Source organism: Pterocles gutturalis, unplaced genomic scaffold, assembly GCF_000699245.1.
Source record: "Pterocles gutturalis isolate BGI_N339 unplaced genomic scaffold, ASM69924v1 scaffold8466, whole genome shotgun sequence".
Lineage (NCBI taxonomy): Eukaryota > Metazoa > Chordata > Aves > Pterocliformes > Pteroclidae > Pterocles > Pterocles gutturalis.
Genome location: NW_010105431.1, coordinates 53,422 through 66,660, shown reverse-complemented (window position 1 = coordinate 66,660; position 13,239 = coordinate 53,422). Strand labels below are relative to the sequence as shown.

The window sequence follows — 13,239 nt, the reverse complement described above, 5'->3', positions numbered from 1 at the left end:
GAGGAGAGGGGAGTGGAGAGGGGAGTGGAGAGGGGAGAGGAGAGGGAGAAAGATTTTTTTCTAGTGGAACAGTCAAGTTTCGTCTCTAGCTTTGGTAAGGACATCATGGTCTTCTGCCCACAGAAATCTGAGTGGTCAGCAGAGAATCTCACTGAAAATACAACACAACATCTACTAAAAGTATGTGGTTTTCAAGTTATCTAGAAGAGCTTATAAATTAAGTTTGGCAAATATCAGATAGCCCATAACTAGTGGTAAAAATGTAGTTACATGAAGATGAAGTACAGCATGAAAAGGATGAACAGAATGTGTGAAGCGGTAAAATTGAGCAGCATGAATAAAGTTGATAGAAATGGAATTTAATAAGTTAAATGGGCATGAGTTAGCATGCACAGGAGTAACCGATTGCCCTTTCCATGATTTTCTGTGATTTTCTTTTTTAATTGGATAATGCTTCTTCATTGCTGAATTGGATGCTTCTTTTTGCCCTCCTCAAACACAAAATGTTTAAAACTAGTTTTAAAATACTTAATAATGTAAAATGGAGATAGAAGAGTAATCAACAGACAACTCTTAACACAAAAGGTTTTGTCTCTAGAAAGCTTCGCAATGCTTTACTCCTGCCAAAGGAGATACTGGGTAACAGTTTCCAAGACACTGATGTGATTAAGTTTTGGTGTACCTGCTGATTTTGCACTTGTCTACTTATGTCCATCAAGGGAATTGTTTTCCTTCTCTCTCCTTCCTCAAACTAATATACTCATCTTAACACCACATTAAGAGGGATGCTGTAACGCACATATGAGGTTTTTTACAAGGAGACTGGTACACCAGCAGTCATTTCAGAAACTGAAATACAGTATTCACTACAAGAATTATGTTAGCATTACAGTAACAGAATAGTTGAACAGTGAAGTCTGGTTTGTGTATCAATGATATGAAGTGCTTATGTCTAATTTTCAAAAGTGACTTACCACTGTGAAACTTAAATCATCTATGTGCTTTTGAAAATATTCACCATTAATTTACCAGTTAATGCCAGGCTAAACAGACTAGGAGTGGATCACTTTTCCAGAAGCAGTATGACTTGAAAAAGAGTTAGGGAGGGGAAAAAAAAAAAAGTAAAAAAAGATACTTTGCTTGATTATTCCTTATAAATTTTATTTTGTTCACAAAGCAACAGTCAGCACTAGGATGAGACCTGTAGGAAGTATCTAACCTACTGCTCTGCTATACACCTCACACAGTCACAACAAAAACTGTACTTCTCAATCAAAAAAAAGTTTTCAAGAAAGGAACTCAAACCCCTTTTTAAAAAAAAAAACAACAACAACCAATCAATCAATCCATATGGCACTGCTTGGAAATGTGTAAATACTTAACAATTTTTTAAGGTGTAGTGGGAACCCAAAGACATTAAATTCAGTGCCTTTGAAATCTTCAACCATAATGCTACAATTGTTTTTGTGAAATGGGGAAAAAAATGTCTGTCTCGTCTTTTAAACAAAATGTCTACCTCCTTTCTTATGACAAGTGGTCTTGTGAATGTCCGTATAACCACGAACAATAAAAGTATCATCTGTTCTCTTAAAGACTGTGAAATATTTGTGTGCCCACGACAATCAGCCAGACATAGTCTTCAGGCTTTGTTGAATTCATGACCTCAAACCCTTTTGATTTTAGGAGGCGCTAAAGTAATTTGGGATCTGGGACAGTTCAGTCCTAACAGAGATTGTCAAAGGTACCTTTTGCTTGACTGCCTGTGGGTGAACCAACTTTGCTTGCAGATGAACCACTTCCTGTGCTGAACAGTCCCCGAGTTCTTCACCACACAGCTGAGAAGTTTTCTGGCAAGAGACAGCCAAGTCCCAGGGACTAAGCATGGATGGGACTCAGAGAAAAGGGATTATGATCTCTGAGGCTAAAGTCATCTGAAGCTTTCAGGTACCCGTGTTGACTCAGGTATCTACCACTGGTAACCAATATGAGGCATATAGAATTAGAAGCCACTTCAGAAAGTGTTAACCCTTGAAATTTTGCTTCAGTCTCTCCATCTGCAAAGCACAGACACTAGTAATTTACTTTAGAGGACAATTCATATGGTTTTCCCCTACTTCTAATCATGCTTGTGTGGAAACTGTCTATATTCTGAAACAGGTCTTTAAATGCTCAAACCTGAATACAAAGAATTTCCCCTCTTAAATTGGATTATTTCCTACAGATAGAGCCAGAAAGAAAAAATCCACACAAACTCCTTTTGACTCAAAAAAATTATTCCATGCTGGAAGCCAATCTCTCCACCTCAGATAACCTATTTCCCAACTCCAATCCTAATGAGTTTAACATTTGCATGCAAAAATTCACTGCAAGCTTCTTAAATCTGGTTTATAAGAATTATCGTGCTTTCAACTTTTTTTTTTTTCCCTCTCCAAATAGTGGTTGTTACATGTGGACCTCAAACGAAACAGAAGATGTTGGGCTTTCCAGGCAGAAGGTGCCTGACAGTGACCCAGAGGATCCCCTCTTACTAATGAGATGTTGCTTCCATACACTTATGGAGTCTGTTAAGTGAGAAGAAACTGCAGCACGTGTTACATTCATGTAATATTAGGACAAATCTGTGCAGGTTGTCTCCTCACAGTGGAAAAGTCTACTACATTTTGGAAGGGGAAGGAAGCAAAGAGCATTTCTTTAGGGATGGCAAAACACAGCAAGTGCAATGTTAGTAACTCACCCACTGGTGTTTATGATGTCTCAGGGACAGAACTTGAACAGGACCCAGAGATTTGACTTCTAAACCTGCGCACTGACTTACTATGCAATAATGTAATCCTGTAATGTACTATTCATGGTTGGCTTAGGCAATCTTATCTGAAAGGCCTCATGAGAAAAGTTATGCTCTAATACATATGGATGTGATAACATCTATCTAGGCTAATCAACAGGCATCTTTACAATTAAAAAATGTCCCATGATGATTGAGGCTACATTAGCTACAGACCTCAGCAGGCTTTCCAAAAGCCACACTAGCCCCAAAGAAGCCTGGTTCAATAAATACGTCCCTAGTCAGAACCATAAGGACTAACAGAGGCTGTCTGCCAGGTCAAGTTGATGGTTTGCCTGCTTCACATGGGACTGGCATTTCATTGTCAAGACCAAATATTTGTTAGAATTCACCAGACTCCCTGACTCTGCTCTGGTGCGAATTAAATACTTGTCTTGATGAGAAAACCCACAAATGGACTATTATATAGTCTACACTGGGATCAAGATCATATATGCTTATGGGTATGAATTGTGTCAGATTTGGCTCCCTCAGCTTCCTCTAGTCTTCTAAGAGCACTAGTCAAAAGACTTGAACAGGAGTAGCAAAACCACTTTGTCTTGGGGAACCCATGTTGTTCTCCAAAACAGAAAGACCCATAAGTACAGTTAAGCTCAGCCTATGTCAGAACAACTCTCAGAACACCTCCCAGCACAGGCAGCATATCACCGAGAACGCCGCAGTTCACAGATGTTTAAATTCAAGTACCTTTCCCTTACCATACACTGGACACACAACTAGAAAGCACAAAAAGACTCAGATCGGAGAAGGACTAGGAAAGAACAACAAAACCTTAATTTACAGCCAGGAATTAAGTGGGTGCCAGTGCAGACCAAGCACCACAGACAGAACATGCTTCATGAGACAAAGCTGGCCAAAAGCAAAGCTGCATTCTGCATGGACTGAAGGTATTGCATGGTACACGATTGCCTGCATGAAACATCTCACTGCAGTAATCCCTAACAGAGGTGGCATGAATAGTGGATGGTAGTTCTACATCAGAGAGGAAAGTCCTTAGCTGTTGAATAGACAAAGTTCACTTCTCAATATTTTCTACTTGTCCACTGATGCCCAAAGTAACCCCGAGCTGGGCTCAAGCTGAGGCCTTGCAGACAGGTTATCAAGCATGGCTTTTTGTGAGACCAAACAGTAGTGCTGTCAATCGCCTCAGTATTTTTTGCATTTGTCAGTGCTTCAGCTCCTCCCACAGGGATTCTCTGCTTTCATTTAAAGTTTCTCCCCTTTATGGTTGTGGAGAAAAGCCTGCAGATATGGCTGTAATATAACCTAGTGGGTCAGAAAACAAGGCAAAGAAAAATAACCTTACTTTTTTTTTTTTTTTTCTTTTTCCTAGCAAATAAATCATGAGTTTTAAGCTGATCTCACATAGTTTATGGTAACCTGACTCTAGGTTTTCGAATGATTAAGGTTAGAAGTACTTTAAGATATCAAAGTAGCAAGTACCCCACATAAAAACAAACAAAAATCTCTCCACAGCTATTCTGGAGAAGATAACTCCTTTCCTGCTAAGTACGTCTCTCATTGCTATAAACATGGATGGCAATGACAGCTTTCAACTAATCCTCTCTCCAAAAAGCCAGCAGGTCCCATTCATAACAAACTCTCAAGCCAAATGACATAATCCTCCTATGCTGTGATATCCATATTCCACCTCCGTAATGGAATTACCAGAGTTCCAGTTACTCATACGTTCATTGTAAATAACGAAATGGATGTTAGACTATCAAAAGCTGCTTGAGGACTTTCTCAGAGGCATTACAAATAATTTAAGCAAATAAGACTAACAGAGAACATGACTGTGTCATTGCCCTGTGTCCTGTTGGTTCTAAACTGTTCCCAGAGCTCTTGATCAGAACATCACATGCAAAGAAGAAAATGCAATTTTAATGAAAAAGCTCCTCTCCCTCCAAAATCAACACAAATTACTATTTAGCATCAAGGTCGAGTCTGTATAATACCAACAATGCACTGTGACTTGACAGTTATTTAAAGGATCTTTTGCTTGAAATAATGAAAATTTTAGATCTCCCACTTCTATTGTTTACAAAGGTTGCACAATCAGATTGACATACCATGAAACTTCCATTCTCAGTGCTGGTTTGGTCATCCTTTGATCAATATTACGTTTATCATGAATCTACATTAATTTGACATTCATAAAAGAAAAAACAATGACGTTACTTACTAGGAACTCCAGACACCAGCCGTAATGGCCGTAATACTCGGAAAGCCCGCAGTGCTTTAACATCGAATCCGGCACCTTTTCCTCCTATTGAATTCCCCCCATCTGCTTTGGTTGCTTGTTCTAAAATTGCACTAAAAAGCCTGCAAAAAGAAAGAGGAAACAATCTGTAGGCAGACAGCAAAGCTTGGGCTAAACAGGAACAGAGATCATCCTCATCGTATCACCCAAACTATCTCACAGACCTGTGAAGAGTGTCACATGTCTCAGTTGACATTCGCATATGGTGGAGGAGAGACAGACTTTTCCCATATGCAATAGCCTAATGCTGATGTCTATACCATTTGCAAAACACTTGTTTCTGGAGCAGACACAAACACGACATGCTCCTCCTTCAGCCTAATGGCTCACTGCAGCCAGCTGTAGGCTACCACAGTGACCAGTCTGCCTGGTGGCACATGGAGGTGTGCTCCCTGCCCTGAGCACTGGGGGATGCCGGGTGCTTCAGAGCAGCCATTCTGGCAACGCCTTGTGCCGAATTTCAAGGGTCACCAGCAGCAGAGCACATGGGTCAGATGCTGAAGGCAGCCTCCAGGCTGTCTTTACCAGACAGTCTGGAGATACTCAGTGGGAGCTGAGCAGAAAGGCAAGAAAGCATGAACTTCATGTTTTGCCCTTTCTGCTGCCAATACTTTGCTATTTTTATTAACCAACAACCCACCTTGGGGAAAAAAGAATCATCCATGATTGACCAATCATTAATTAACACCCATTTTACAATGAATTGAGATTCACCAAGGTCACTGCAGGTAGAACTGGATGTAAAACTCAGGGATCCTTCAAGGTACAAATTTTTAGAGGAGTATGACCAGAATGCGTGCTTGTGTATCCATTTGTAAATCTCCCGATGCATTGGCTAGAGAAAGTGCAAAACTGTAGGAGTCTCATTATTAGAATATTTTATTATACCAGTCTTAGTGTTTTAACTTAGCTAGTAGGAGTAGCTGTTTTAAGGAGATGTCTCACTCAGAACACATTTGAAAAGGCAGAGCAAGGCAGAAAAGACGTTGTTCTTCTGTGAAAGAGCTGAAGGCTCACCCCATGCGTTAATAAGAACTTGATCTAATAAATTACCTTTCAGGAAACAGCTTCCATCTTTCTGGTAAAACATTAGTAACTTTTGTGGAGGGCGGATTCCTCATGAACTTGCTAATGACATTGCTTTCAGCCTTGAAGTCATCAGCTTGAATTTAGCCAAATTCAGTAGAGGTTAAAAGCTGTTCCAGTCTAAATGGATGTCTGGCGCTTTGTAGAAAAGACTTGCCTGCAAGTGGCAGAGAACCCGCAGCCCACAGCATGACGTGGAGGTACTAGAGATAACTTTAAAGAATCTGCCTGGGATTCCAGAAACTGTCTAGTTGGAGCAGTGTGGATTCAGCACTGACTGACTTCTTTCTCAGACTCCGCAGTCTGCAGTGCATCTGTCAGGATCTCACCTATATGTCCTAACTGGCATATTCCATAGAGACCCCCAAACTTCACATCAAGCAGAGACTGAGCTGCCTGATTGCTTTACAAGGAGCTTCAAGGCCTTCAGGGCCACAAACATAGGGAGCTTGCTTTGGATAGAAAAAGGAGGATTCATTTACTGAAGCATCTAAGCCAACACATTTCCCCAGCACTAAATCCACCCAAAAAACATGGATTAGAGAAGTGCAAATGCGAAATTAGCTCCTTAGGCAGTTTAAAAAAAAAAATCATATAAAGAGTCTCACAAAACTTGTCAGCTGTGACTGAGGAACTCCTCACTGGATCTATTCAAAGCATCAACTTCAAGCACCGCAGAAAGCTTTAACAACTAGGTAACAAGCGTGGGAAAAACTGTGTGTGGGGAGGTTGGATGCTGAGTTTGTAGGTGTTGCAGACTGAGAAGCAGGATACAAAGACGACAAAAACAGAGCCTATGAGAAGTACTGCATTGACTACAGATATCACAGAGAGAGATAAACAAGGGCTGATGCAAAAAACATGAATTATTTGAATATATGTATTTCTTGAGCTGTGTACACAAATCACACAGTTTCAATTTTCTGCTGGTCTTCATAATAGAAACACTGTAGGTTAAATTTGGCCTAATGTATTCTCAGTAAGCTAGTAATTAGGCTCTAGAAATGTGCTCTATTTCATTTTCAAATGTTTCTATCTTCCTAGTCAACAGAATTCCCATACTAGATGATGAGTGACATACCTATACAACAGCCCCAGTCTCCTGGGATCCTCTGGAGGAAAAAGAATTCACAGCAAAAGGTTTCTTATGCTATTTTTCAGCTTTCTTGCAACACTGAAGAAAAGCAATCTCAGGGAACTCTGAGTCAGCAATTGTGCAAAACTGAGGGCCTGTTCTCCTGGTCCCCATTATCACTGGCCCTGTGTTTATCAAACAGCATCTCTTGGCATCTGGCACCAAGGGCCTTTCTCCTGCCGTTCATGCAATGAGCAAACCATGGGCTGCTCTAGAATTCTACACGCTAAGAGAAGCTATAAATGTCCTAGATTAACTCAGGAGGAGCAGAAACACAACCAATAGGACAGCCCATTCCACTGCAGCTAGGACCTGCCTTCCCAGACTAATGCAGCTCCACTGCAGGCCAGTTCACCCTGTTTGTGTGCTCCAGTGTTGACGTGCTAAACGTGCTGTCTTGAGGTACCCACAGTACCCATCTGCCTACTATACTTCAGGAATATTTTTTTTGCTCCTCATTTAAAAACCTACATTTAAAGTTGAATTGCATTACTCCTGCTAATCCTGCTTTAACTCATTTACTCCATGCTTAATATCTTCCCCTGTACTAATCCTGCTTTTTATTAATGCAATACAACTTTTTATTTCTCTCATTTATTTCATTCTCTTTCTCTTTTGTACTGAGGTCTAGACTGTGCCCAACCTAGCCTACTGAATCTCTAGTCTACTCTTCAAATTTTTAGTGCATCTTGTCAATCTTACTTCATTGTCCCTATCACCTCCTGAGGTAGGGCACAGGCAGACATCTGTGACTCAGAGGCTACAACTACCACATGATTTTTTGTCTGTAACTCTTTATGACCCAGAGGAAGAAAAAAAAATAATTAGAAAACAAAAAAAGTCTAGTTCAGAAGTAGCACCAATGATAAGACACCGAAGAAAGGTAAGGCTTCTGATGGCCCATTCCATTATCTTCTATTAGGAAAAAACCCCCAACCCATATACAATCTGTAGTTTCCATGGGCTGTATGTATATAGAGTCCATGGACTCTAGTTTTTCAGCTAATTGTTTTCCAACACTAAAAGTGCTGGATGGATGTTAAGCTACTGATATAAAACGTGACACCAGGGTCCTTCTATCCTATATTTACATGGTAAAATCTGCCCTTTGATTAAAACCTCTGGGAAAAGCTTACAGTAAGTATGGTGGAGCAAGGTGCAGTTCTTCTCTTTTCTTCTCAGCAGGCAAGTTAGCTGAAATGCATGAACCAAACACAGTGTGAAAGAACACTGTGCTGACAGAAAAATCAAAGTTTGGAAAGTATAAAAATGCAAGAGGGCTAATCTCTTGTTGCCGCTGAAAATCTCTCATTTATTTAAAAAAAAAAAGAATACAGAAATCAGTCTTATTTCCTTCTAGCTAACTACTTTCTGCCAGCCTAAATTCATGCCCCATTTTCATTTAGATATAGTGCTTTCCACTGAAGAAGCACAATTAACAGCATATTGATTTCTGAGTTTCACTTGAGACGTGACTACACATAAACTTCTATCACACACACGCATGTATGGACACACTCCACTTTTTTTTTGCTGTTTGTTTCACATTTACTTCTGAAGCATAAAGCTAGCTTCACTTTTTTTTCTTTCTTATATTTTTCAGTTTCCCTTTTGATACCTGAAATATCCAAAATATTTTTACTTTGCTAAATGACCCCAACTGGAGCATGATAAGGCTGTAACCTGCTCTGTAGCTCTTCATCTCTTCGTCTGTGGGGAGGGCACACTGATTTTTATAGCATGAAAAAATAACTTTTCACAGGCCTCTAGAATATACAGAGAAAACAGAGGGCTCAGTATTTCTAAGGCCAAAAATCAGCACAAAAACACAGCTGAAAGAATCCTCACAGGTATAAAGAAATAATAAAATACAATTTTTTTTTTTTTCACAACGTTTTACAGTTCACCTGTGATTTGTGAGTGTGAAAGTGTTTTGGTCTGCCCTTCAGAAACTCCCCACAGGTCTTCAGAAAGACATATACTGTGTCCATATTTTCCAGTCTGATCTGAATTTCAGATCCTTTCCAACTGCCTTCACTGCTTACCTTCCCAAGTAAGACTGCCTTTCAGATTACGACACCTTTTTTTCTGGCAGAAGCTATGGGTCCTTGGAGAACAACTGTCCTTGGCACACAAACCACAGCACTGCCAGGAAAGACAGATATTCTTCTAGCACAACACTGTCAAGTCAGTCTTCTCTCAAGAGAGATTTCCTCCAACAGCCTTATATTAAAGGACATCACTGTTGTATCTGAAAGTTTTAATGTTTTCCAAAAGAGAAACAGTAAAACTGAAGGAAGCAGGAAACAATTTGACTAAACGTTAATGTTTGTGGGTGGTGTCTCATTAGGCAGTTTAGGGGTGTGATCCCTACTCTTAACTAATAGTATTCTTATCCACAGAACCTCTGACTGATACCCCCACACAGGCATTCAAAGCAGCATTTAATGGTGCTGCTATAGCAGGGTCATAGGCTATTTAAAGATAAGCTAGAATCAAGCTTTAAAAGACTTAGCTGATGAGTAAGCAGATCTCCCACACTGCAAGAACGATACGCTGTTACAAGCCTACAGGTCTAAAGTGCATCCTTTCTCCCGAAAACATAGCAGTTTTGTTTGGTGCACCCTGCTGCTGCTGTGTATTTCTGGGGCCTTGTTAGAACCACTGTCTCCGAGATCCCTTTGGATACCAGGGGACCTATCTTCAGAAGGCAGGGGCAAGTACACAGGCACATTGTTATAAAAAAAGAAAAAAGATAAAAACTGAGACTTTGCTATAGAATTCATGCTTTGTCCTACAAATGTCTATTTTCCTCTTATTCTGCTGACTTGATGTTTCAACATAAAGTTGTGCTGTATTATCTCTTCAACTTACATGTGGTAAGCAGTATATATTAGGTGGATTTAGAGACAGAGGACCTAAAACCTGGGGTTTTTTTCTCCTTTAACTTCCAACAGTACTTGAAGAAGTACTTCCCACCTAATCTTTCTATTTTTTGTAGCAAGGACAATCATCATTGAAAATGAAGATGATTCCTGAGGCAGAACAAGCACAAATCGCAACTACCTCAGCTGTTTTAGGACTTGATACTTCCAGTATGAGTCCCACACCATCCTTTGCCCCACATACCAAATAAAACCCTCTGCCCAGTGCTACAGCTGTGTCCAAATTACTCAGCTTTCTCCACTAGTTCCATCAATAGGCAGAAAGAGGCACCACAAGGAAATGTTACCAGCACTTGCTTTCTTGTTCCTCTCTCTCTCTCTTTAAAATTTATTTTGAACCTTTCCCGTGGGACTTCCTCCCTGACCAAATGTTCAAATATGCTGAAATTTAAACATAATATCATTGAGGTGTTTTAAACAGCCCCTAGGAAAAGAAGACAGGGCAGACCAGGAACACCAGGTATCACCACGCAGACTTTGCAGAGGGGTCGTGGAGTGAAAAAAGCTGCACACCAGCCTAGGCTGTGGTACTATACGAGTAGAGTTCAAACAGATAAACATCAAAGGAACCCATCTGGCCTTGAAGTGGAATCTGTCACTTGAGATTGTTACTGTTTAACAGAGACCTTGGAGTCTTGGCCATGTTTATTAAACTCGTGTAATCCCTCTCCAGCTACATTTTTTTGTTCCCTGTCTAGTGACCAAGAGCTGCCAGAAGCAAGAACAGATAGAAGAGCTGAGAGCTGGAGCTTCTGTCGTTGGCAAGCGAATTAATTTCAGTTTGAATATCATCGTGCTGATTAACTGCCCTAGTAGGAAAATTGAAAAGGACTGTACTTAAACTAGATATAATGCTGCCCTGTGATTTCTGGAACATTGCTCTTTCGCATTCCAACGGAAGAACAAGAGGTAACATGTCCTCTCTTTAAAAAGTTTCTTTCTCATAAAAATGAAAAGTGAATAATCACATTCACAGGACTTTTGTTCTCCAATCTTTCTTTAACTTAAGCAGAAATTCACAAGCAGGTGAGATATCTGAGGGCACTCAAAGGCAGAACCAGCTACAGAATTGGACATCAATGCCAGGGAGGGGTTGGGGATTTTCCAGTTTCCAATTACTAATTTGCTGTGGGATCCTCTGGCTGAGGGTAGGAACGAAGGAGAAAGACAATTGGGCACTGCCATAAGGAGAAGCACTATGCCCGCACAGAGGCAAAGGAATCTTTCGACTAAGAATAGGTTCCTGTTTGTCCTCCCCCCCACCCTTCACTGGGAATTCTCCTTCCACACACTTTTCCTTATTGTGACAGGAAGTGGGAGGGATGGGGTAGCAAACAGCAGTTTGCTGATGTAATTTTTTGGGGCCACCACAGAAATGGTCAAAAAGCTAGATGGACTTTGGTTTGGGGCAGAAATTATGAGGGGGTGGTGATGACTGAGAGTCTGCCTTTTCATGTTTTCCCTAGGAGCTGGTGCAGGGTTTCCTTGGTAAAGCGGTAAAAAGACTGCAAGTTTTTGTGGGCGATGAAACTCTTTAACAATGAAGTGGTGGGAGGATGGGACAAATTAGTCAGGTGAAGAATCTTGTTCTCTTTGTCTTCAGGGGTAGTTTATCCTTCACCTCTTCCCTACAACAACCACAATTCAAACCTCTTGTTTATCACTTACCCTGAGGTAGGAAAAGCAGAAGGTGTTTTATTTTGCTTTTATTCAAATAAATTAAATATCAAGCTTGGAAAACATGGAGAAGAATAAGGGGATTAGAAAGGTTGCAGCTCAAAGTAGCAATTTAATCTACAATAGTAAAATTAGTCTTTAGAAAGGTTAAAACATTAAACGGGTCAAAATCAAAAGAGTTGAAATCACCAGCAGAACAGTGCAATTGAACTAAAGAACTTATTTTTGTTTCTTAAGTATGAAAACCTGGGGTTTAAATTTTTCTTCCATTTTTGAAAATGAGAAACATCTGTAAAAGTTCACAAGATGTCAGAATTTATTTGTCATCCAACTCTAATCTTAAGGGTCCCACCTAAATATTATTTTTTAATATTCATACAGATTTACAATAAAAAGGGATTTTCTTCCAATTAAGCATATTCAGGCATTTGACTTTGTCCAACAGCCTTGCACTGTTTCCTCTTTTTATCCTTATTCCTAAAGAGCAGTTTAATTTCCATGTGTTGCAAGCCATAAAAAGCCTTGGAAAAGGCTAAACAGCAAGGGATACCAGACAGAAAATGTACATCAACTGATTGTCAATCCTTAACATTTACCTCAAGGTAAATCATTGCTAGACACTGAAATAAGTATGAATCAAGTTATACCTGCAGAAGACCGGTGAGTTAACTGTATTTTTAGGTTATACAGTAAAACTTGGTAAAACATGTGGAGTCTGTAGGGGATCTAACACAGGAGGGACAAAAGGTGGTTGTAGGAGGGACATGATGAACAGAAAACTCTAATATCACCCATATGTAATGTACCAAGCATTCACCCACCCTCATGCTCCCAAAGGTTGCCAGTGTTCCCACGTGTGCAATGCATTCAAAGACAAAATGTTGGTACTCACCCTACTACCACAATTATAAAATCTAGTAAATTCCAGCCATTGCGGAGGTAAGCGTTGGGGTGAAATAGAAGTCCATATGCTATTACTTTTAAAAATGCTTCCACTGTAAAAATTATGAGAAAGAGATATTCCACTCGTTCCTGGGGAAGACAAGAAAAGAACAGAGACAATGGTTAGCATGAAGTGACAAACCATGGATAAGGACATTTTCTTCTGTCACAGTCAACCCATGCAGCCCCCAACTCTGCGCTGACTTGACACTTGGGTACATCTAACATGCATAGCTTGCCAGAGGGCTTTTCTCCTCACACTTGCATAGTCTGCAGACAGTTTGACAGAACAGTGGCAGTAAATTTTCAGTTAGGCTCTGAAATGTGCTGCCCTTGCCTTGGCAGG

General features: G+C 40.2%; 1 protein-coding gene across 1 annotated transcript in view; it reads right to left on the bottom strand.

Moving 5' to 3' along the window:
* LOC104471891 (voltage-dependent L-type calcium channel subunit alpha-1C-like) overlaps nucleotides 1-12,989 on the bottom strand; it is a gene marked incomplete at both ends in the record, with an annotated part of 53,915 nt that extends 40,926 nt beyond the window's left edge. Inside the window, 2 exons of the mRNA XM_010087389.1 lie at nucleotides 5,031-5,170; nucleotides 12,844-12,989. Coding sequence (XP_010085691.1) covers nucleotides 5,031-5,170; nucleotides 12,844-12,989 — 286 coding nt within the window. The remainder of the gene's footprint in view (nucleotides 1-5,030; nucleotides 5,171-12,843) is intronic.
* Nucleotides 12,990-13,239: the final 250 nt, after the last annotated feature.